General features: G+C 38.3%; 1 protein-coding gene across 4 annotated transcripts in view; it reads left to right on the top strand.

Annotated features, from left to right (window-relative positions):
• Positions 1-25,019, top strand: part of PRKDC (protein kinase, DNA-activated, catalytic subunit) — a 243,275-nt gene extending 218,256 nt beyond the window's left edge. For all 4 annotated transcript variants that reach the window (XM_035011118.1, XM_035011120.1, XM_035011117.1 and 1 more), the window contains 16 exons: positions 1,277-1,467; positions 2,273-2,450; positions 3,257-3,417; positions 6,730-6,941; positions 8,740-8,827; positions 8,918-9,061; positions 14,905-15,109; positions 16,293-16,360; positions 17,047-17,267; positions 17,629-17,721; positions 20,078-20,167; positions 20,592-20,663; positions 20,737-20,938; positions 21,756-21,944; positions 22,538-22,677; positions 24,803-25,019. In XM_035011118.1, coding sequence (XP_034867009.1) covers positions 1,277-1,467; positions 2,273-2,450; positions 3,257-3,417; positions 6,730-6,941; positions 8,740-8,827; positions 8,918-9,061; positions 14,905-15,109; positions 16,293-16,360; positions 17,047-17,267; positions 17,629-17,721; positions 20,078-20,167; positions 20,592-20,663; positions 20,737-20,938; positions 21,756-21,944; positions 22,538-22,677; positions 24,803-25,007 — 2,459 coding nt within the window. In that variant the 3' untranslated portion in view covers positions 25,008-25,019. The remainder of the gene's footprint in view (positions 1-1,276; positions 1,468-2,272; positions 2,451-3,256; positions 3,418-6,729; positions 6,942-8,739; positions 8,828-8,917; positions 9,062-14,904; positions 15,110-16,292; positions 16,361-17,046; positions 17,268-17,628; positions 17,722-20,077; positions 20,168-20,591; positions 20,664-20,736; positions 20,939-21,755; positions 21,945-22,537; positions 22,678-24,802) is intronic.
• The last annotated feature ends 313 nt before the right edge of the window (positions 25,020-25,332 follow it).

The following is a 25,332-nucleotide window of genomic DNA, read 5'->3' as shown; positions in this document are numbered from 1 at the left end:
TTAAATCTTGTAATAATCTTATTAAATATTTGGAGCCAAGGTACTTTGTATCCTAATAATGCTATTGAATATGGTACTTGGAGATTTTATTTCTTTACTGATCAAATAAAATTGAAATTAAGCTTTTTTCTTTAATACTTAATGCAAATTATGGGTCTAATAGTTTAATTATTTTGAAAACCTTGTTTACTTACAAGAATTGCCTTTTAAAAAATTGAACATGAAACACCTTTTTCCTCCTCAGCTTTTCTTTTTTTATAACATAGCCTTCAAAACTGAGGGGAGAAAAAAATTTCACTATGTGAGTTTTGGATCCACTGCATCTGCTTTGCTGCCCTATGTCCCAGGGTACATAGCAGCACTATTACTGACCGTGCTCACAACCATATGGCAGGGAATTATATCAGCGTATCAGTCCCGGTAAAAATGCAAATAGGAGAAGCAGGCCTTCCATATTTATCAGGATCAGAAAATCATCCTTATGACTGCTTAAATATTTTTAGGGTTTTTGGATGGGGGGAATGGAGGAGAGGAGGAGGAGTTAGCTGATACTAAGATAACATCAGTACTCCTAATAATAATTCTACAGTTTTAGTAGTCATACTATGGCTGTAGTTTGTAACTGCCTTGTGAAATAGTAGGGCCAAGTAGTTTTGAACATGTATCTGAGGGTAATCTGGCAGAGTATTTTCATGGATGGATGAGCAGGGCAGAATGGTTGTTGGGACTTGCTGGGTGACAGCCCCTTCTTTTTTGTGCCCCTTCTTGTACCTTCTCTGTAAGCTGCAGGCTTGACCAGGGCTGGTAAGCTCCTTCCCCAGAGTAAGACATAGAACTAGACCTTTACATGCAGCAGTATCTGTTGTTTTATCAGCTATAAATCACATTAGCAACTTAAAAATCTACTCTGGTTATTAATATATATGCACAAATGCATTAAAAAGAGACATTTTCTTTCCTTTATAATAGATTTAGGTGCTTTGACAAAATGCAGAATGATGGTGCTTGAATAAAAGTTTATTCAGTGTTTTAATTACCTTGGCCTCTGTAGACTTTGATACAGTCACTGCTAACAAAGAACATTTTTCATTAATGTGAGTTCAAGAAATTCCCTAACCAATGTTTGAAGCCAGTTTCTTATACTTAACAAGATTTATTTTAATTTCTTAATAGAAAACAACTTTTGTACACTATGAGTATCTTTTTTTAATTTATGGCATTCATTTATTTCTGAGAAAATCATGTGTGAGTATGTGTGTGTTTTTTAATCCAACAGGTGAGAGCACATCAAGTTACTTAAGCAAAAATGTTCTGGCTTTCCATGACCAGAATATTCTCTTGGGTACAACTTATAGAATCATAGCTAATGCTCTCATCAGGGAGCCAACCTGCCTTGCTGAAATCGAGGAAAGCAAGGCTAGAAGAATCTTGGACCTTTCTGGATCCAGCTCAGAGAATGCAGAAAAGGTAATGAGTGAATTTGTGTTTGTGTGTTGTACGTCTGTAATGTGCAGCCTTCTAGCTACACAAAAGAAATAAGGAGAAATGATGATTGCTTTGTGTTTTGAAAATGTATTTGACAGTTATGCACAGCCAAGTTTCTTATGTGGAAAACTGACCTACTCCATATGTTTCCTGCTTATTTGAATAATATAGATTGTTTTAGTATTAAAAGTGAGAAATTTGTGTTGGATTGATGTGGACAGTTCTTCCAAGAATTTTGTTAGTGGATTTCACCACCAGTCGCCATTCAGATGTCCCATTAGCTTGTGGAGCAAACCAGCCTTTTCCACTTTTTTATGTAGTGTCTGCTTTGCCTAGCTTTTCTCAGATGATTTTGTATTTTCTTTCCATAGTTAGCAGCCTCTCCTTATCTCCCTATGCCCACCTCACTTTAGTTGTTAGCCTCACCTTCTTCCTCCTCAATGTTACTACCAACATCTGTGCAGGGCGGTAAGGGTAAAGCGCCAACTTCCATCTCTTCTTCAGTTCCTGACAGGCTGCATGACCCCCCATTGATCTTTGGTGCCAGCTCTGCATGACCAGTGGGCCATCTGGGTTTTAAAAGTACTGAGGATCAAACTGGAATCACTCACTGTTTCAGAATCAGGGCAGACAGACTCCCTTTTCCATTTAACCAGCTTTCTGTGTTATCTCATGGCTCACAAATCACAAGTATTCTTTCTGTATCATCACAAGTAGAAAGTAGAGTTCTTCCAGAAAATTTAAGCTGTACTCACAGGTTCATAGCTGAGACCTCTGTGAATTCTAGGTGATCGCAGGTCTGTACCAGAGAGCATTCCATCACCTTTCTGAGGCTGTGCGGACAGCTGAGGAAGAGGCCCAGCCTTCCCTCAGGGGCCACGGTCCTGTAGCCAGCCTCACAGATGCTTACATGACACTGGTGGATTTCTGTGACCAGCAGCTCCGCAAGGAGGAGAGTGCATCAGGTGAATCACAAAAGGAAAAACCATTTAGTTTGTAACATTGTGTTAGCCAGAGTCTTAAGACTTCTGTAGATACTTTAGGTTTCCTGTTTGCTTGTTTTTATTTATTTATTTGTTTATTTAAAGATTATATTTATTTATTTGAGAGAGAGAGCACATGCACACATGAGTGGGTGGAGGTGCAGAAGGAGAGCGAGAGAGGGAATCTCAAGCAGACTCCGAGCTGAGCTCAAAGCCAGACGCAGGCCCGATCCCACAACCCTGAGATCATGACCTAAGCTGAAATCAAGAGTCAGATGCTCATCTGACTGAACCACTCAGGAGCCTCTGCTTGTTTTTAAATGACAGGTATTCTGAGATAATTTTGTCTTTTTAAGAGGCAATGACATCTTCAAGCAACACGACCTGCATATAAACAGAGTCAAGCTATCTTGTCTTTCCATTTGCTTATAGTTTCTACATTTTACTTGTAGCTTTGGTAATATTGGCTTTGTGACCTGCCTCTTGGTCCTGAAATAAATTCAATAACCAGGAGCTGCTCTATGTTCCCACCCAGCCCAGGAAGGAAACTACGCTGCATGCAGAATGCATGATCCAACGAAGAGTTCAGCTTCAAGATGGAAGCTTTTACATACGGACCAAAACTGCATCTGGTGTTTGTTGATCTAAAGTACTTGTTAAAAAAAGAGAACAGTGACATATTACAAAATATAAGCCCAAAAGGGAAATATAGTTATTTGTTAAATTTATAGTTTATGTATGTATAAGTGGATACTGACCATTGTTTTCTTCTCTCCTGTCCTTGGTAGTTACTGAGTCTGTAGAACTTCAGACGTATCCAGCCCTTGTGGTGGACAAAATGTTGAAAGCTATAAAACTGCATTCCAATGAAGCGAGGCTGAAGTTTCCCAGACTGCTGCAGATTATAGAGCTATATCCAGAGGAGACCCTGAGCCTAATGACAAAAGAGGTTAGTGTCTGTATTCTAATGATGAGAACTTTACAGAACTTAGACATGTTTCTGTTTATATCTAAACACATCAGTATGTGCAATGCATATGTTACAGGTTTTCCTAACCAGCATTGCATTTTACTATATTCTGAGAACATATATAATTTAAAGCTATATAAAAGAGTGTTCACATTTACCCATTTTCCTCTGTGGGTGTTGATAAGAACACTGTGTCTGAACAAGGACCTCAGGAAGAGGAGGAGATATGTCTGGGACAGAGGTGGGAATTTTCTATAGCACAGTTTGCTGGCCAGAATTACTAAGCTGTAGTCTGGAACATCTGTTGGTGCCTTATGCTCAGTTTATTATTTATCTCAGAGAGAGGGAGTACATTTCAGCTGGCATCCCACCCCCGGTGACTATAGTGCCTGCTGGCAGTACCACGTTCATGAGGATCCCGAGGCCTCCAAGCATGCAGGGAGCAGCTAGGGTGTGCGGGCACTCCCCCACAGTGTTCTGTTCACTACTTGTATGTCCCGTGCAGGCCTCTCCTGACACGGGGCTGCATCAGCCTACTGTCTTTCTGTTATTTGAGCCATCTGAAAGACTGCTTAATGACTTTTGTAGATGTTTAACTGCAAAATAGGGCCAGGCTTTGAGTCGATAATATAATAGTTCAAAAGGGTAACATAGCACTCTGTTGACTTTACTAGTAAATTTTTAAACAGTGCTGGTTTCTGAGCTGTGGAGACTCAGTGCCTGGCAGGGCTTTACTACATACTCTGACCCTCTTGTGGATTTGGAAAGATGGGATTTTTTTCAATACGTCCTAAAAAGGGGATTAAAGTAACTTCAGAAATGTAATAGATACATGTTTGTATGTTTTTCTTAAAGATTAGTGAAGAAATGATTAAATAAATTATGATTTTAGTTTTCCCAAAATAATATTTATGTATGGTGAAGATAGCATTTCAAATTTGTGAGGAAATAAATGGAATATTCAGTCAGTGTTGTTATGGCACCAGGGAATCACTTGAGATGGAGAACTAACCTTTATTGAGCACTCCCTGTGAGCTATGTGGACCGATGCCTTTTATCCCCACATACTTTGCTCTTTCCTCATTTAGTAGATGAGGGTAGGAAGCTTGCCATGTTCACTCCTTATACCAACATTCCAAGTGCATCAGATTTTATCTTAAAATTAACACATTAAAAAAGCATTAGAGGAGGAGCGCCTGGGTGGCTCAGTTGGTTAAGCGACTGCCTTCGGCTCGAGTCATGATCTCAGGGTCCTAGGATCGAGCCCCACATCGGGCTCCCTGCTTGGCAGGAAGCCTGCTTCTCCCTTTCCCACTCCCCCTGCTTGTGTTCCCTCTCTCTTTGTCAAATAGATAAATAAATAAAACTTAAAAAAAAAAGCATTAGAGGAAAAAAAAGATACATGAGCAAATTTTGAAAGTGACCTTGGAATAAAAAGACAAAATCCAGAAGCTGAAAAGGAAAAGAATCAATACTTCCCTGCAGGGGAAAAAAACAAAAATATATACAAAGTTAAAAAACTGCCAGAAAAATATTTGCAACACATATTAGAGACAGAGCTGATGTCTCCCTCTAAAAAAAAATAGACCAGTAGAAAATGGTCAGAGGAAATGCATGCATGATTTAATATGTAAGAAGAATAAAGATAGACCATTTACCCTTACTAAGAAAGAAACATGAAAATTAAAATTAGATCTTTTTACCTCTCAGATTGACAATAAATTAAAAAAATTCATTGTCTCCTGTGTTGGATTTGTAGTCAACTGAATACACTGTTTTTTAATTGAATATATAAATTGACATAACAATATCATAAGTTTCAGGCATACAGTAAAGTGATTCAACAATTCTGTGCATTATTCAGGGCTCATCACGACAAGTATAGTTACCATCTGTCATCATACCATGTTATTACAGTATTGTTACTGTATTCCCTATGCTGTACTTTACATCCCGTGACTTATGTATTTTATAATTGGAAGTTTGTACTTCTTAATCCCCATGAACTATTTTGCTCATCCTGCCACATCCCTCCCCTCTGGCAACCCCTAGTTTGTTCTCTGTATTTATGCATCTGTTTCTGTTTTTTGTTTGTTCATTTGTTCTTTAGATTCCACATATAAGTAAAATCATATAATATTTGTCTTTCTTTGACTTATTTCACTTAGCATAATACCTACTAGGTCCATCCGTGTAGTCACACATGGCAGGATGTCATTCTTACATAAACCACATCTTCATCATCCATTCATCTATTGATGGACACTTGGGTTGCTTTTATATCTTAGCTATTGTAAATAATGCTGCAATAAACATTAGGGTGCAGATATCTTTTTGAATTAGTGTTTTTGTTTTGAATAAATACCTAGAAGTAGAATTACTGGACTGTATGGTATTTCTATTTTTAACTTTTTGAAGAACCTCCTTACTGTTTTTTCCACAGTGGCTGCACCAATTTACATTCCCACCAACAGTGCACAAGGGTTCCCTTTTCTCCACATCCTCACCAAAACTTGTTTCTTGTTTTTTGTTACTAGCTATTCTGACAGGTGTGAGGTGATATTTCATTGTGGTTTTGATTTGCATTTCCCTGTTGATGAGTGATGTTGAGTATCTTCATGTGTTTGTTGGCCATCTGTATGTCTTCTTTGGAAAAATGTTTACTCAGGTCTTCTGCCTATTTTTAATCAGACTGTTTTTTTGGTGTTGAGTTACTTGAGTTTCCATTATGCTTTTAAAAAATAAAAATATGAAAAATCATTTTGGACGGAAATCTAGCAATGTTTTTTTACAGTTGTTAGTGTTCACACAGTAATGTTACTTCTAGAAATTTATCCTATGGTTACACATAGCACAAGTACAAAGAGAGAAACATGTAGAAATGTCCACTGTAGCATTATCTGTAATAGCAAAACTTAGAAAATAACCTAAAAATTCATTATACATCAGTAATTAACTAAAACAGAATACTATACAGCTGTTAAAAAGAAAAGTAAATCTATCTATTCACCTAAGAAAAACCAGCAACAGTATATCTAGTCTGATTCCATTCTTTACAAGAATGGATATTTGTGTACATACATACAAAACATCTAAAAGAATGGAATGGTGCTTCAGTGGAATAAGAACCAAGAGGGCTGAGGGAGAAAAGATGTTTTATTTTAGACTTATGTCTGTTTTTATGCTTCTGATTATAGATACACATTTTTTATATTGGGCACATAATACTTTTATAATAAAACAGTGTTAAAAGTTTTATTCATTATTAAATTACAGCTCTCTCTGTTTTAGATTTCTTCCATTCCTTGCTGGCAGTTCATTGGCTGGATCAGCCATATGGTGGCCTTATTGGACAAAGAGGAAGCTGTTGCTGTCCAGCACACTGTGGAAGAGATTGCTAATAACTATCCACAGGCAATTGTCTACCCATTTATAATAAGTAGTGAAAGCTATTCCTTCAAAGATACTTCTACTGGTCATAAGAATAAGGAGTTTGTGGCAAGGTGGGTTGATCAAGTACTATAGGTTATAGAGTGTATGGTAGAAGCAAACATATGGGGGCTCAGTCAGTGGAGCACAGGACTCCTGGTCTTGGGGTCCTGAGGTCAAGCCCCATGTTGGGCATAGAGCTTACTTAAAAAAACAAACAAACACATGGAAGCTTGTGTTTGTCTTCAAATTAATTAGAGCCGTCATTTAAAAAATAGAAAATCTTAGACATCTATTTGTTGAATGTATCTACCCCAGGTATGTTATTTGTCACAGAATTTCTTCCCTTTTTTAAAAAGATTGTATTCATTTATTTGAGAGAGAGAGAGTGTGAGAGAGAGAAAGCATGAAAGGGGAGAGGGTCACAGGGAGAAGCAGACTCCCCACTGAGCAAGGAGCCCGATGCAGGACTCGATCCCAGGACCCTGGGATCATGACCTGAGCTGAAGGCAGATGCTTAACCCACTGCTTTTTTTTTCTTTTAAAGTAAACTACACCCAACGTGGGGCTCCAAATTACAACCCAGCGATCAAGAGTTGCATGCTCTACTGACTGAGCCAGCCATGTGCCCCTGAATTTCTTTCCTTTTTTAAAATAAATTTCATCTTAGAATGATATTCGTGAAACATTCTGTCTTATAATAGTAATAGTTGACAGTAATAGCTGATTGAGGCAGACTAGATGAGATGCTTTTTGAAATCAGTTCCTGAAATTGTTCTTTAATTCAAAATACCTGGGAAGTCCCTCTTAATAAGGATTCAGTAGGCTGCCTGAAGTGCCATCCTTTTCATTTTTCCATTTGATTTATAGGTGGAGACTGTTGACATAACTAGCAATGATGTATTAGTTTTGCAAGAATACTTGGTAAATACATGGTGTTTTAGGCATTCTCTGTTAAGAGCTTTTTTTGTCATGAGTTCATTTGTCTTATTAGAGTGTTTGTTTCTGAGAAGACAAGAGTAAGACACCACTTTTGTCATGGTTTGTGGTGGGTTGGCTGCGCAAATCCCATCTGCCACTGATGGTACACTGCCCACCCCCGGTGGTGTCTCTCAACACAGTCAACTGCAACATGATTAATTTTTTTTTTTTTTTAAAGATTTTATTTATTTGACAGAGCACAAGCAGAGGGAGAGAGAGGGAGAAGCAGGTTCCCTGTTGAGCAAGGAGCCCGATGTGGGACTCGATCCCAGGACCCTGGGATCATGACCTGGGCCGAAGGCAGCCGCTTAACCGACTGAGCCACCCAGGCGTCCCCATGATTAATTTTTTTAAAAAGAAAAAATAGGGGCGTCTGGGTGGCTCAGTCGGTTGAGTGTCCAACTCTTAATTTCAGCTCAGGTCATGGTCTCAGGGTCGTGGGATGGCAAGCCCATTGTCAGGCTCCTTGCTCAGTGGGGAGTCTGCTGGAGATTCTCTCTCTCCCTCTGCCCCTCCCCCACCTTGCGCACGTGCACGCTCTCTCTCAAATAAATCTTTTTAAAAAAAAGAAAAGGGAAGGGTTTGAAAGTGTGTTGAGAAAGTGGCCTTTTCTTTTATAACTTCAGAAACTGTATGTATCGAATTGTGTACATCAAAATATGAACATTTGCAAAGAGATTTGCTTTCCCCTTGTCTAAAAAGCTCACCTCTTGATAGAATACATACTTTGTACTTCATCTAATATTGAACAAAATTTTAAAGTTGCTCCTTCCCTAGACTATTGGTAATATATAGTTTTATATATGACTATAAATAATTGTATATAAATAAACTGTGGGCCTTGATCTTTGGAGGATGTTTGATTACCTAAACTTGGTAATTGTTTTATAGGATTAAAATTAAGTTGGATCAAGGAGGAGTGATTCAAGATTTTATTAGTGCCCTAGAACAGCTCTCTAATCCTGAAATGCTCTTTAAGGTAATGTAATAGCTTCTAGCTCATAAAACATAGAATTTGGATAAAACGTACTTGCAGTCAACTTGGTTTTTCTTTTTTCTTTCTGCACAGGATTGGATTGATGATATCAAAGTCGAACTGGCAAAAACCCCTGTTAATAAAAAAAACATTGAAAAGATGTATGAAAGAATGTATGCAGCTTTGGGAGACCCAAGGGTTCCAGGCCTTGGGGTTTTCAGAAGGAGGTTTATTCAGGTATGGATAGGTGGCAGCCTGCCTTTATAATGTAATCATTGTGAAGATCACTATTTATATTTGCTGGTTTGTTAACAATCCTGGTTTTAAAATGTCTGTTAAATTTGTAAACTTTTCTTCAGATCTAATGCTTTCTGAGAGATAGTGATGCACATATTTAGGTGAGATAGTGGCAGGTGGGGCTATTAATAGATAAAACCATGGGGTTTGTATTGCATTCTGTTCTTCATGCTCAGATTTTTAGATTTGAAGGTTATATGTAGTTTAATATATTTGTTAATTTTTTTTAATTTAAATTTTATTAGTTAACATATAGTGCACTATTGGCTTCTGGGGTAGAATTCAGTGGTTCATCACTTACATACAACACCCAGTGCTCACCACAAGTGCCCTCCTTAATGCTGTAGTTTAATATTTTTAATTCTTGTAACAATTTGAATGTTGGATCAAGAAAATATTTGTATTGGGGGTGCCTGGGTGGCTCAGTTGGTTGAGCGACTGCCTTCGGCTCAGGTCATGATCCTGGAGTCCCGGATCGAGTCCCGCATCGGGCTCCCTGCTCGGCGGGGAGTCTGCTTCTCCCTCTGACCCTCCCCCCTCTCATGTGCTTGCTCTCTCTCATTCTCTCTCTCTCAAATAAATAAAAAAATCTTTAAAAAAAAAAGAAAATATTTGTATTGTGTACAAGTTGGTGACCATTTTGAGCCCTTCCCTCTGTCCAAGGCATACGCCTGGATGCTACAGGACATACAAAGAGAAGACAGACCCAGTTCCTGAATTCAAAGAGATTGTCTGACAAATACAGTATATAAAGAACTGTGGCTTGAGAACAAGTATGATACATGAAATCTGTTTCTGAAGTTGCCCTAGAGTTGAAAGGAAGAGAATACCCCCCAGTTTGGAGGGAATCAGGAGAGCCCCTTGGAGCCAGTAGAGAACAAAATGAACCTTGAAATGTCCAGATTTCACAGCACCATGCCTTGTGCTTGTTGCTCCCTTTACATGGGTTTACCTTGTCTCCGTCCATCTGGAGAACTCACGCTTAGACACTTGGCTTATGCATTATTTCTCCTCTAGAGCCTTCCCTGAACCTCCTTACCCAACAAGATTTAGATACTCCTTCTCTGTTGTGTAACACACCATATGTATACCTCTGTTAGCATTAATCACTGATTTTTGTTCTAATTTTTGTCAAATTACCTTTGTTTCATAAACTTCAAGAAATATAATAGCATTAGGAGAAGTCCTGGTACTCATATTGCCAGAGTTCTCAAGTTTCACAGTCTCTAGTGCAAAGGAAGATCTTTGTCTCTTCTGGTTTTTTTGAATAACTGCTTTATTAAGATATAATTCACACACCCTATAATCCATCTGTTTTAAGTGTACAATGTGGGGCGCCTGGGTGGCTCAGTCGTTAAGCGTCTGCCTTCAGCTCAGGTCATGATCCCAGGGTCCTGGGATAGAGCCCCACATCGGGCTCCCTGCTCCATGGGAAGCCTGCTTCTCCCTCTCCCACTGCCCCTGCTTGTGTTCCCTCTCTCGCTCTTTCTCTATTAAATAAATAAAATCTTTAAAAAAAATAAAAAATAAAGTGTAAAATGCTATAGTTTTTTTGTATTAGTTTTTATTATATTTACAGAGCTGTATAAACATTACACATCAGTTTTAGAACATTTTCTCTTTTTTTAAAGATTTTACTTATTTGAGAGAGAGCGGGCACGAGTGGTGGCGGAGGGAGGGTTGGGCAGAGACAGGAGAAGCAGGTTCCTCACTGAGCAGGGAGTCCATTGTGGGGCTCAATCTTAGGACCCTGGGATCATGACCTGAGCCAAAGGCAGTTGCTTAACCGAGTCACCCAAGCACCTCTTTTTAAAGATTTCATTTATTTATTTCAGAGAGAGAGAAAACAAGTGTGAGAGCAAGCATGAGGTGGGAGGAGAGTGGGAGAAGCAGACTCCCCACTGAGCAGGGAGCCTGATGCAGGGCTTGATCCCAGGACCCTGAGATCATGGCCTGAGCTGAAGTCAGCTGCTTAACCAACTGAGCCACCCAGGCGCCCCCAGAACATTTTTATCACCCCTGAAAGCCCATACCTGTTAGCAGTTACTCCCAATCCCCCCTCTCCTGTCACCCCAGACAACCACTAAAGTACTTTGTTTCTGTAGATTTGCCTCTTCTGGACATTCTGTATAAATGGAATCTTACAACATGTGACTGGCTTCTTTCACCCCGTGTGATGTTTTCAGAGTTCATCCATGCTGTAGCATGTATCAGTGGTCATTCCTTTTTATTGCTGTATATTCCACTGTAAGGACATGCCACATTGTGTTTATCCTTTTGTCAGTGGATGGACATTTGGAGTGTTTCCATGTCTTAGCTGTTATGAATGCTGCTGCTGTGAATATCTGTGTATAGGTTCTTCTGGGGAGATCCTTGGGAGTGGAAAACCCTTTTTCTCTTTAGCTCTTCCTTTAATTTATGAATTAATTAGACTTGTGGACAGGGATTTTGTCTTGTTCACCTCTTCTCTCCACCTCCTAGAATGCTGCCTGACGTGAAACTGGCATCTTGAATTAGATGAATAATTAGTATAGTTTTGATAAGTAGAGATAGATTTTGGTGGGTTCTTTAGGTACATTTCTACTTAGGGTAGTTTTTGTTAATGGTATGAATGCGGGATCATACAGGACTATCTGTTACCTACACGTGACCAGTGATGTATCCTTAAAAGTGAAGATAAAACCATAACTCTCTGTACTTCATGTTATGACATAATAGTGCTAGGCTATACATCGTATCAAATCTGTCTCATAGTACTGAATATACAAGAACCTCAGAACAGGAAATAGACATACTGCAAATATACTTAAAGTCAATGTACTAGCATTAATAAAATTTATAAAATTGTAGAACACTAGATTTGGAAAAGTATTTCTGTTTGTTTTTTCTTAAACCAGTGGTCTACATGTGTTTTCTGTAAAGGTCCAGATTTTCGATTTTCAGGCCGTATCATTCTCATGTTACGAGTACTCAAATCTGTCATCCTAGTGCGAAAGCAGCCCTGGACAGTATGTAAATGAATAGGCATGGTCGGCAGGAATCCAATAAAATTTTATTTATAAAAACAGGCAGTGGGCTTTGACTTGCAGGCTGTAGTTTGCCATACCTTGTTCTAAACAAAGAAGCTAGGTCTGACAAACAGGAGACTTGCCCTGTATCAAATGGAGAGAATGGCAGAACGGCAACTGATGCCAAGTCCTCTAGCACAGTGGGACTGGTCCATCACCTGTGAGAAAACTTTACTGTTCTGCAGCCTTCCCCCATCTGCCCTGCTCTCAGGATGCTCTGACCCCTGCCCCAGACAGAGGGCAGGGTATTTCATCATAGTTTGCTATCTGTTTCTCTCCTCAATCAGTGTGAGAATATCAACAGCGGCCCTGTTCATTGGTTCATGTAGAATATTACTGTGCAGTCCCCAGTGAAGACTGAATTCATGTCCATTTCTTTTCCCTCCATGCTGGGTACCAGAAGGCTCTACCCTGGAAATCTATTAGGGTAGATCACTGTTCTTCCCAGCTGTTGCTGAGCACAGCTGCATCCAGCTCTAACCTAGGGAGAATATCATATCGGCAGAAACATATACCTCCATCATTCCTACCAGGCATGATACTTGTTTTGAGGTTTTAATTCTAGTACCTTGGAAAATCAATCTAGAACTTTCTGCTTCATACCAAATTAACACATAATTCTCATTAATTAAAATAATAATCTACCAAAACAGAATTGCCTCAGATTTCACTTCAGAGGGCATTATGCCATTCACATATGTTGTTGATGCTGATTATGTTTGGGAAATAGCTAATCTTTTCATGTATTCTAAGAACTGGAGATTGTTTCTATACTTTCAATCCATTTATAGATTAAAGAATAAATTTGTTTTATATATGTCAATTTTCCTGTAATGGATTATCTTAAAATAGGACATATATTTCATTTATACCAGATTTATGTTTTGGGATGAGTTTTAAATTTGGTAAAAAAAAATTTTTTTTTTTTTAAAGATTTTGTTTGTTTGACAGAGAGACACAGCGAGAGAGGGAACACAAGCAGGGGGAATGGGAGAGGGAGAAGCAGGCTTCCCGCCGAGCAGGGAGCCCGATGCGGGGCTCGATCCCAGGACCCTGGGATCATGACCTGAGCCGAAGGCAGACGCTTAATGACTGAGCCACCCAGACGCCCCCAGTAAAAAATTTTTAAAAATTAAAGATGATTGGGGGCGCCTGGGTGGCTCAGTCGTTAAGCGTCTGCCTTCGGCTCAGGTCATGATCCCAGGGTCCTGGGATTGAGCCCCACATCAGGCTCTTTGCTCAGTGGGAAGCCTGCTTCTCCCTCTCCCACTCCCTCTGCTTGTGTCCCCTCTCTCGCTGTCTCTGTCTCTGTCAAATAAATAAATAAAAATCTTTAAAAAAAAATTAAAGATGATTGGGTAAATCTTGATGACTATTATTAAGCCACTATTAGTGATTCTCTTTTGTTTTTTGGGTTTTTTATTTTGATATCAGGATTATAATTTAAATAAATATTTGAGTAGAGACTAATACAAATATTTGTTATGTTCCAAGATAAAGTACTTCTAATAATTGCTTTTATAAATATAAATTATCTATAAAAGTACAGATTTGAAGGGGTACATGCACCCCAATGTTTAGAGCAGCATTATCAACAATAGCCAAACTATGGAGAGAGCCCACATGTCCATTGACTGATGAATGGATAAAGAAGATGTGGTGTATATATACAATGGAATATTACTCAGCCATCAAAAAACGAAATCTTGCCATTTTCAGTGACATGGATGGAGCTAGAGTGTATTATGCTAAGTGAAATAAGTCAGAGAAAGACAAACACCATTTGATCTCACTCATATGTGGAATTTAAGAAAGAAAACAGATGAACATATGGGAAGGGGGAAAAGAAAAAGAGAGAAAGCCATAAGAGACCCTTAAAGATAGAGAACAAACTGGGAGTTCACGGAAGGTGGTGGGTGGGGCTGGGCTAAATGGGTGATGAGTATTAAGGAAAGCACTTGTTGCGATGAGCACTGGGTGTTGTATGTATGTGAGGAATCACTGACTTCTACTCCTGAAGCTGATATTACACTGTATGCTTACCAAAATTTAAATTAAAAAATAATAATAAAAGAAATATAAATTATCTAAATAAAGTTTATACTGGCTTGTGATCCAAAATAATGGTTTAAAGACCTTTATTGCTCTTTAGCTCTGATGAAGAATCACAGGCTTTTCATTTTTGTTCAATTACTCCCTTTATTTAGTACCTCGTTCCTAATTACTCCTGCTGTCATAATGACGTAGATTAGTAGGGGCACTTGGGTGGCTCAGTTGGTTAAGCGACTGCCTTCAGCTCAGGTCATGATCCTGGAGTCCCAGGATCGAGTCCCACATCAGACTCCCTGCTCGGCAGGGAGTCTGCTTCTCCCTCTGACCCTCCCCTCTCTCATGCTCTGTCTCATTCTTTCTCTCTCAAATAAATAAATAAAAAATCTTTAATTTAAAAAAAAAATGATGTAGATTAGTAACTAGACAATGGACACAAAGTGGTTAAAAGGTTTTTAAGCCCTTAATAGAACCTATGATTAGAATTTATGATTATAAGTCATTACTAACTGTATCCTTTCTGTCTTTTCAGAGGAACACACAAAGGCAGGCTTCATTGAGTTTAGAGTATTAAAACATTCAAGGAAAGCAAAAGTATAAATCTAGAACCTTTCCCAAATTTCAAACTAAACATTAATATTTAATGTAAATTATTATTAATTTCAGGCTTTTGGAAAAGAATTTGATAAACACTTTGGGAAAGGAGGTTCTAAGCTACCTGGAATGAAACTCCGTGACTTTACCAACATTACCGACTCACTATTTTATAAAATGTGCAGAGACTCAAAGCCACCTGGGAATCTGAAAGAATGCTCACCCTGGATGAGTGACTTCAAAGTAGAATTTTTGAGAAATGAGCTGGAGATTCCTGGTGAGTTTACCTTTGGGGTGACAAAACTGGACTTTAAGGAGAATAGTGGTATATAGCAGGGACTCTTTATTTCTAAAAATAGGAATTTTGGGTTCTTGATAGTTACCTTTTTTTTTTTTTTTTAAAGAATTTAAGATTTTGCCATACCTTTTTGTCATTAGGAGAATCTATAATTACTATTCATGAGTACACTGAACTAAATGTCTAATTAGATTATAGTTTTCTTACTTTTCCCGATTATACAAGTATTCAGACTTCCATTTAATAATATAACTGGTAATTTCCTCTGAACATACCCATGCTTTGCTCCTAAATAACTTTTCTTCAGAAATGTAGTACAGGTATAAATGCAAATCACTTCCGTGGATGTGTATGTTGGTCCCATTTAAAATGACGAGATAATGATAAATGACTTACCTTCAGGACAAAGAAGTGTGACATTGAGGATAGAGACACACAGCAAGTTGTTCTGATGTGAACACAGCATGATTTTTCAAAGACAATCTTTATACATTCCATGTTCTTCACCCTGGAATTTTCCAAAGAAATGTTTTATTATGGTTATTCATATTCTTATCTAGTGAATATAAAAACAAATTGGAGACTTTTCTTTGTTATTATTAACAGCTCTGCATTGCATGAAGAAAAACTGAAAATGTAAGCCTCCTCATATGTAGCTAGATTCTCCTTGAAATAAAGTGTTCTAGCTTAATGCATATTTTTCCTGTTTGGAATTTGTCTACTCCATTAGAATAGGAAGCTAACTTCCATTAGTCAAATTGAGAAATAATAGCATTACTTAAAACAACTCAAATTTTGGGGGGCGCTTAGGTGGCTCAGCTGGTTAAGCATCCAACTCTTGCTTTCAGCTCAGGTCATGATCTCAAGGTTGTGAGATCAAGCCACCATCAGGTGCCGCACTTAGCGGGGATTCTGCTTGAGAGTCTCTCTCTGCCCTTCTCCCCCACCCCACCTCCCAAACATAGGTGCTCTTTCTCTGTTTCTCTCTTTAACATAAATAAATAAATCTTTTTAAGTCACATTTTTTTAAAATGAAAACTTTTAGTAAAAAATTGTATCATACAGCTTTTTAAAAATTATTATTAGATCAATAGGTATGTGTTAAAAATACAGGGTTCTGTAACAAACTATATCTAAGTAAGGCTTCTGTGGTTTGTCTTAGGTCAATATGATGGAAAAGGAAAGCCAGTGCCAGAATACCATGCACGAATCGCTGGGTTTGATGAGCGGGTAGGTGCCAATGTTTGACAAGTTTTAGTGAGTAACTGTTGGATGAAGGAAGAGGAAATAGTCATAAATAGCTTTAAGGCCTGTTTCTCTTCATTGTACTCTATTCTGTCCTGAAAGTATTTACATAGGAGCAAATTTCTCATCAGTCACAAATGATTTCTGTAAAGATTGTGAGTGTGGGTCTTCAGGTATAAGAATGACGTATTTGTCTTTACTAAAGAAAAAACAGTTTCCCGTCTTGATCTCAAATGCACGGAGTATTCTGATCCTATCACATATTGAATCTCTTAATATAATGCTTCAGTGTTACAAACTCAAAGTGTACAAACTCAATAAATTCTGTGTGTGTGTGTATCTATTTTAAAACATATGTAGAGTTAAATTAAGTAATTTTAGTAAGTTTGTATGTTGCTCATTACTAAGGATATCCACATTTATAAGCAATTATTTGTAACAAGGGATATGAAGTTTCTAGAGGTACAGCAGTAGGGCATAAACAGGTAACAAATATTTTGCTGGCAGTAGGTTCTCTATTATTTTTCTGTCACTGACTCTGTCCTCAAGAGAGGTCTCTCTTTGAGGAATGTATGCCAACCAGCCTTACTTTTCCTCTTTTGATAATGATATGATCAGCTGTTTTGTCAATTTCTTAGACTGCATCTAAAATATTTTCATAATTTTTAAAGGTAAAAGTAATGACTTCTATCAGAAAGCCGAAGCGCATCATCATCCGAGGCCATGATGAGAAAGAGTACCCTTTCCTTGTCAAGGGGGGTGAAGACCTGCGGCAGGACCAGCGGATTGAACAACTCTTTGAGGTCATGAATGTCCTCCTTTCTCAGGACGCTGCCTGTAGCCAGAGAAACATGCAGTTGAAGACCTACCATGTCATACCCATGACCTCCAGGTGGGACCAAAGCACATGGTCATTCTAGAACAGATCTATGTGATCTAGAGTAGTAGTTCCCATGCCTCCATTTCTAGGTATTTTAACACATACCTATTGATCTAATAATAATTTTTAAAAATTCCATACAGAGATGGGATTGGAGGTCACTTGACAATTTGGTATTTCAGCTTTCACAAAGACTGGGTTAAACAGAACTAATAAACACTTGTAAACCTATGATTTTCAAATTTAATGTGGAGAAGGTAAATGAAGAACTGACGTGAAGAACTCTGTTCTGCTTTGATTCTACAGAACTTTTTTCTAGTGAAGAAAGAACAGTTTAGATTTGTGTTCATAAACTATTTATTCTCCTTTTCAGATTAGGACTAATTGAATGGATTGAAAATACTTTTACCTTGAAGGACTTTCTTTTGAGTAACATGTCACGAGAGGAGAAAACTGCTTATACAAGGTGATGTGGAGCCTAAATACTCCTCCTTCAGCTCTGCCCAGACACATCCAGCAAGCCTGTTACTCCCCAGTCATAATCTCCCTGAGTAATGTTGTTTTATATTAAATTTCCTCTACCTTGTGTTTCCAGTGACATTTCTGGGTTCCTTCTAATTTGGGGCTCTGAGCCACACCCTGGTTAGTTCTTTTCTCCACCTCTGGCTGGGTGAATAAACTAAATGGAGTAAAGGGTTCCAAACAGTTACTACATAGATTTTTACCACATTGCAAAAAAAAAGTATTAGCTTTGCAACAACAACAAAAATCTTGAAGGAAATAAAATAATAAGATTAGCAGCTAACATTTGATTAAACATTTTCTGCAGGCTAGGCAGTATTCTCCGTTCTTAATGTGTATAAAGTCATTTCTTTCTTACAAAAACCACAACTTATTAACATCTTTGTACAGATGAGGAAGTTAAGGCCCAGAGAAGTTATGTAAATCGTCCTAGGCTTCTCAGCATGTAAGTGGGCTAGCTAGGATTATTAGTGATTAATTCTAAGTCATGATATTGGTGCTTTTTATTTTTCTTTATCCTTTTATATTTTCCAAGTTTTCAACAATGAACATATATTTTTAATCAGAAAGCGTTTTGTTTTTTGTTTTTTGTTTCGGTAAAGAAAAATAAGGACAACATTGAAAGACATTTTGTAGGAGTTGACAAGTTTTGATGATTAACTATTGGATGAGGGAAGAGGAAATGGCGATAAATAGCTTCAAGACCTGTTTCTCTTCGTTGTACTCTGTTCTGTCCTGAAAGTATTTACATAGGAGCAAAATTCTCATCAGTCAAAAATGATTTCTGTAAAATTAAGCATATTCTTATCAAACTCTTGCTCCTGCTAAATAAGGCTGTGTTCATGAACTTTTAATTTTAGTCATTTGAGTCCTTTGCCTACAGTTGTTTCTGAGTTCCCTGGAAGACAGGGAAACTGATGGACAGTACTTTCTGGAGTCAGGAAGTCCAGATCTCACTTCAGTGCTAACTTACAGTGGTTCTGACTTAGAGTAGGCATCTTGAAAAGGTGATTTGCCTTTCCCTTGTTCCCATGCCTCCATTTCTAAGATGGGATAGTAATGTAAAATACATAAAGTGAACATAGGTGTTGATGGAGTTTAAAGTGCTTTTCAAATACAGAAGTGTATAAATTACTTCCCACTACCTTTTTAAAACAAGGCACTTCCAGCCCCTATTAGTAAAATCATTGCTACTTTTTTCTTAATTTACGTGTTGCAGTTTTCCAACTTAGATTTTCATCCCAAATGAAACTTGGAGAGAATTTAGACTGAAGTGGAAAGCTGTATTGTGAAATTAACTTAGTAGCAACTCAGAAAAGATTCACTTTAAGTGATTGAACTACTAACTTTGTGAAATAGTTCTATCTTTAGATTTCTTTTTAGGAAGACTTATTAAAGCTTTTGACAAACCCCAAAGTGGCCGAACATAAAAACACAGGTTTCCAACAGCCCAATATGCCTTTTGTCTGTGAAGTATTACTAAAAACAGCTTTCTAAATTCAATTCAAAGCCATTGTCATTTAAGAAAATATCTTACTGCATTTAGTATGGATTTTGTATGTATCTGCATACTGGAAATGGTGAAGAAAAAATGTGGCAATCCAAAAACAGACTTCATCCATCTTCAACACTAATTGGTGACCTTTTAGTTTGTGCAAGTAATATGGCTTATCACTTCTTGCCTACTCTGAGTAAGTTGCACGTTGTGCTGTCATCTTCCTGCTATGGGTTTTTCCACTACCAGATTTTTAGAACCATATGCCTGGATCATAAACACTCACATTTAGTTCATCTTGTTCCTGTCTGTATGAAGTGGAAATTTATTGTCTCTGATCATTTTGTGCCTGAATTTTTGCATAGGAAATAGCTCTCGTTTCTTTAGGAGTAACTAAGCATGAATAATGATATATTAAGATTCTAGATCCAGAGTAGCATGGGGTCAGTGTTAATATTAAATATGATTGGGGCGCCTGGGTGGCTCAGTTGGTTTAAGCGACTGCCTTCGGCTCAGGTCATGATCCTGGAGTCCCCGGATCAAGTCCCGCATCGGGCTCCCTGCTCAGCAGGGAGTCTGCTTCTCCCTCTCCCGCTCCCCCCCTCTTGTGCTCTCTCTCTCTCACTCTTTCTCTCAAATAAATAAATAAAATCTTTAAAAAAAATATATTAAATATGATTGAAAGTCGTATTTCTTTCCCTGACTCTTCACTATTTTTCAAAGAATTCTTGGTGATCTTTGCCATTGAAATCATTATAATGCTAAATATCTTCCTAGTGCTGATTCCCTTTTTCCTACTTGTTAGTGATCCCAAAGCACCACCATGTGAATATAGAGACTGGCTGACAAAGATGTCTGGGAAATACGATGTTGGCGCTTACATGTCAATGTTTAAGTAAGTTTTGTTTTGATATTCCTTTTTACTAGCTAGTTAATTCTTCTCAAAGTAGCGTGTTACTTTTGTTTCTTAGAAAGGTTTGCCTCGGGCGCCTGGGTGCCTCAGTCAGTTAAGAGTCTTCCTTCAGCTTAGGTTGTGATCCCAGGGTCCTGGGATCAAGCCCCACATCAGGCTCCCTGCTCAGCGGGAGTCTGCTTTTTCTTCTCCCTTTACCCCTCCTGCCCTGCTCGTGTTCTCTCTCTCTCATGCGCTCTCTCTCTCTCTCAAATAAATAAAATATTAAAAAAAAAAAAAAGTTTTGCCTCAGTTCATCAAAACCTAATTATTTGATACTTGAGCTTCAATATAAATAATTTTAAATTTTAAATCTCAAGTCATAGAAATTTGTTCTAATTAGGCATTTCCTATTATTAAATCATAGGGCAGCTAGTCGTTCTGAAACAGTCACATCTTTTAGAAGGAGAGAAAGTAAAGTGCCAGCTGATCTCTTAAAGTAAGTATCCTTCTGACTACAAACAAGTTGGTGGCGTAGCAGAGACTACAGAGATCATGTCTCCCTCCCTCAGGCGGGCCTTTCTGAAGATGAGCACAGGCCCTGAGGCCTTCTTGGCACTTCGCTCCCACTTTGCCAGCTCTCATGCTCTTATGTGCATTAGCCACTGGATTCTGGGCATTGGAGACAGACATCTGAACAATTTCATGGTAAACATGGAGACAGGTGGAATGATCGGAATCGACTTTGGACATGCATTTGGATCAGCTACTCAGGTATGCTCACCTTGCTCTTGTTCTTGGCTGATTTAGAACCATAGTCATAGGACCTTCTGGAAATTGGATGGTTTTTAAGGAAGAAATGACACATCAATTAGCTTGGTTTGTCTTGGTCATTAAATTCGACATTCTTGCAGAATAAGGGATAATCTCAATTTTGTTTTGGCCTTGTTCAAACAGGTTACAGAAGATGTAATGATGAATTATATAATCAAAGCCAAGAATACAATGTGTTCCTATAAAAAGGGAAGACTAGGGGCGCCTGGGTGGCTCAGATGGTTGAACGTCTGCCTTCTGCTCAGGTTATGATCTCAGGGTCCTGGGATCGAGCCCCGTGTCAGGCTCCCTGCTCAGCGGGAGGCCTGCTTCTCCCTCTTTCTTTACTGCTCCCCCTGCTTGTATTCTCACTCTCTCTGTCGAATAAATAAATAAAATCTTAAAAAGGGAAGACTATAAGGAGGTTTAATGAAGCCCCTTAATCTAAATGTCTTCCACAAGATGTGATACAATATAAATCTTTCCTGTGACATTAAACACTGAATGTTTTCAATTGTACTTGTAAATCTGTGCAGACTTTGTGGTCCTACACACATAGGTTTGTGCATTGCAAAGATGATTGTGTTGATTACTCTTGGGCACAGTGGATTCATGTCTGTGTAGCTAATTCCAAGAAAAGAAGAGTACATATTTTCACCAACTGTGAATTATTCACTAACTGAATAATAACTGTCTATGGAATGATGCTTTGTGCCTTTTCTTTTGAGATTTCTAGTTCATATGTTCTCCTTCTTGTACATTATTTTTTTCTCTTTAGTTTCTGCCCGTCCCTGAGTTGATGCCTTTTCGTCTGACTCGCCAGTTTATCAATCTGATGTTACCAATGAAAGAAGCAGGCGTTATGTCCAGTGTCATGGTGCATGCACTGAGAGCCTTCCGCTCACACTCTGACCTGCTTACTAACACCATGGATGTGTTTGTAAAGGAACCTTCCTTCGACTGGAAAGTAGGCTTGTTTATATGCACTTTTCATTTTTATTACAATATACCAAGGACTGATCTGGCGTCTCTTATTGTATGATGGAAATACATCAGATTGTATTTATTAAAATATTTACATTGTTTTGTGTAGTATTTCTTAAAATTAACATTTGGGGGCAGTTGGCCTGAAAACCAGGTAAGAGACATAATCTTCATTTGGAGAAAACTGTTGTTTCAAATGAGTATATTTCTAAGAAGGAGTTAATACAGACCCATTGGTGGTGGGTCTGATTTCTGAGACAACTTTTAGCTTAAAATCTGTTCCACATGAGGTTCCTTGATTTGACACATAGTGCTTTCTTAAATGTTGAGGTTCTTTATAATACAGCCCCAAAAGAATGAAGCTTAGTGATGGCATCCTTGATAGGGTGTGATACATAACTGCAGTCCCTCACTGTCATTGTCACAGTTATATGTAGTACTATTAGAATGTGTATAAAAAGCTATAAAGCTCTCTCCAGTTAAAGATCCTTATTTTAAAATCATTACTTGTTCAATCTGTTTGGATGTGATCATATAAACTGTTATAATAAGCAGAGAACATCATGTTCTTTTCAGAATTTTGAACAGAAAATGCTAAAAAAAGGAGGATCATGGATTCAAGAAATAAATGTAACTGAAAAAAACTGGTATCCCCGGCAAAAAATACATTATGCTAAGAGAAAGTTAGCAGGCGCCAACCCAGCAGTTATTACTTGGTAAGGTGGTTATTTGTGAAGAAAAAAAATGCCAACATGCTGCTATTTACTGAAGAATTACTAATATATAAAGTCCTGAATACTTTCCATTTAGCATGTGATGTTAGCATTATTATCCTCATTTTACAAATGAAAAAAGAATGGCTTAAGGAGGTTGACTTCTCCAAGGCTGGGCAGGGTCCGTATCTCTGAATGCTGTGTACTTGGCCTCTGCCCTCTTGGCACAGTGTTCAGGTCAGTACCTGGAATAACCTGTACCAATGTGAGGAACAGCAGGAGCATTTTTTTTTAAAGATTTTATTTATTTATTAGAGAGAGTGAGAGCCAGCACAAACTGGGGCGGGGGTGGGAGGTGGGAGACAGAAAGAGGGAGAAGCAGACTCCCCTGCTGAGCAGGGAGCCTGACGTGGGGCTCAGTCCCGGGACCCTGAGATCATGACCTGAGCCAAAGGCAGATGCTTAACTAGCTGAGCCACCCAGGCACCCCCAGCAGGAGCATTTTTAGGCAATTACAATAATATTTTTGTATATAAGAGGAGATTTAGATTCTAAATTTGCTTTTGTCCTTTTTAGGACAAAATGTTATCTTGGTGTGCATAGCACACAGATGTGGAGAATAAGTATGGACTTATTGGACAAGAATCCACACTGGTTTAGCCTTTAGGTTAGCTTCAAAATTTTTTCTTGTTGAGGTCTAAAGCAAACAAATTTATAGAAATGTTTCACAAGAGGGAAAAAAGTTGGACTTTACAATTAAGTAATAGTAAATGGCAATCTATGGTCAGTTGTTCAGGGTATGAATGGTCTTTCCAATAAATGGCTCTGGCAAAGGAACAAAAGTGGATCCCTATCTCACACCATACACAAAAATTAATGCAGAATGGATCAAAGACCTAAATGTAAGAGCTAAAACTATAAAATACTCAAAGAAGTACAGGGATAGATCTTCATGACCTGGATTTGGCAATGACATCTGTCATTTTTAGGTACAACACCAAAAAGCACAAACAAGAAAAGAAAAAAATAGGTAAATTCATCAAAACTTAAAAGTTTTGTGCTTCACAGGATACCATCAAGAAAGTAAAAAGACAACCCCACAAAATGGGAGAAAATATTTGAAAGTCATAGCTGACAGGGGACTTGTATAATACATTAAAAAAAACTCTTAGAAACTCAATAAAAAGACAAACAACCCAATTTAAAAATGACCAAAGGATTTGAGCAGACATTTCTCTAAAGAAGGTATATAAATGGCCAAGTAGCATATAGCATATGGAAAGATTTATTAGTCATCAGAGAAATACAAAGAGAGGCACCACTTCACACCCACTAGAATGGGTATAATTAAAAAATGGAATTTGGGCCACCTGGGTGGCAGTTGGTTGAGCATCTGACTCTTGGTTTCAGCTCAGGTCATAATCTCGGGATTGTGAGATCAAGCCCCCCAAGTCAGGCTCAGCACTAAGCACGGAGTCTACTTAGGTTTCTCTCTCCCTCTTCCTCTACCCCTCCCCCTGTATTCTCTCTGTCTCTGAAATAAATAACTCTTTTTAGAAAATGAAATATAGCACATATTGTGAAGAATGTGGAGATATTGGAACCCTTGTGTGTTGCTAATATGAATGTAAAACGATGCAGCTGCTATGAAAAACAGTCTGGCAGTGTTTCAAAAAGTTAAATATAGAATTACCACTTGGCCCTGTAATTCCACTCCTAGGTACACACCAAAGAGAAATGAAAGTGTACATTTACACAAAAACTTGTAGACAAATTTTTTAACATATGTATTTTTTTAATTCTGTTAAAATTTTTATTAGGTGAGCTTTGTTTATTTTTTAAAAATAATCTCTACACCCAACGTGGAGCCCTAACTCACAACCCTGAGATCAATAGTCACATGCCCTACCAACTGAGCCAGCCAGGCACCTGTAGACAAATGTTAATAACAACATTATTCATGCTCTGTGTTCCTACAAATCCAATCTCTTGATTTCAAAGTTTTAAGCCACAGAAAATATTCTATAAGTGATGAGAAAGGGAATGTTTGGGTAGGATAGCTAGGAATGCAGGCAACAAAGGAAAAATAATGGTTCATGTTTTTGTATTTGTTTAATCTTTTTTCCAGTGATGAGCTGTTCCTGGGCCATGAGAAGGCACTTGCCTTTGGAGATTATGTGGCTGTAGCACGAGGAAGCAAAGATCACAACATCCGTGCCCAACAACCAGAGAGTGGACTATCAGAAGAGGCTCAAGTAAAGTGCTTGATTGACCAGGCAACAGACCCCAACATCCTTGGCAGAACTTGGATAGGATGGGAGCCCTGGATGTGAAGAACTGTGGAAGTCAGCAGAAAAAAAGCATGAAAGTGTTCAAAGAATCTCCTAAACTTGGGGCACCTGGGTGGTTCAGATGGTTAAGTATCTGCCTTCAGCTCAGGTCATGATGCCAGGGTTCTGGGATTGAGCCCCAGGTTGGGCTCTGCTCAGTGGGGAGCCTGCTTCTCCCTCTGCCTCTGCCTCTCTCCCCTGCTCATGCTCTCCCTCTCTGTCTGACTCTCTCTCAAATGAATAAATAAAATCTTTAAAAAAAAAAAGAATCTGCTAAACTTCCATCTACAGCCATCAATATGCTGATTTTCCGGAAGCACTGAAGAGA

This window comes from Mirounga leonina, unplaced genomic scaffold (assembly GCF_011800145.1).
Source record: "Mirounga leonina isolate KUSES-001 unplaced genomic scaffold, KU_Mleo_1.0 Mir_165, whole genome shotgun sequence".
In the NCBI taxonomy this organism is placed as follows: domain Eukaryota; kingdom Metazoa; phylum Chordata; class Mammalia; order Carnivora; family Phocidae; genus Mirounga; species Mirounga leonina.
Note: the sequence above shows the minus strand (reverse complement) of the source record. Positions and strands in the feature narration are given on the sequence as shown.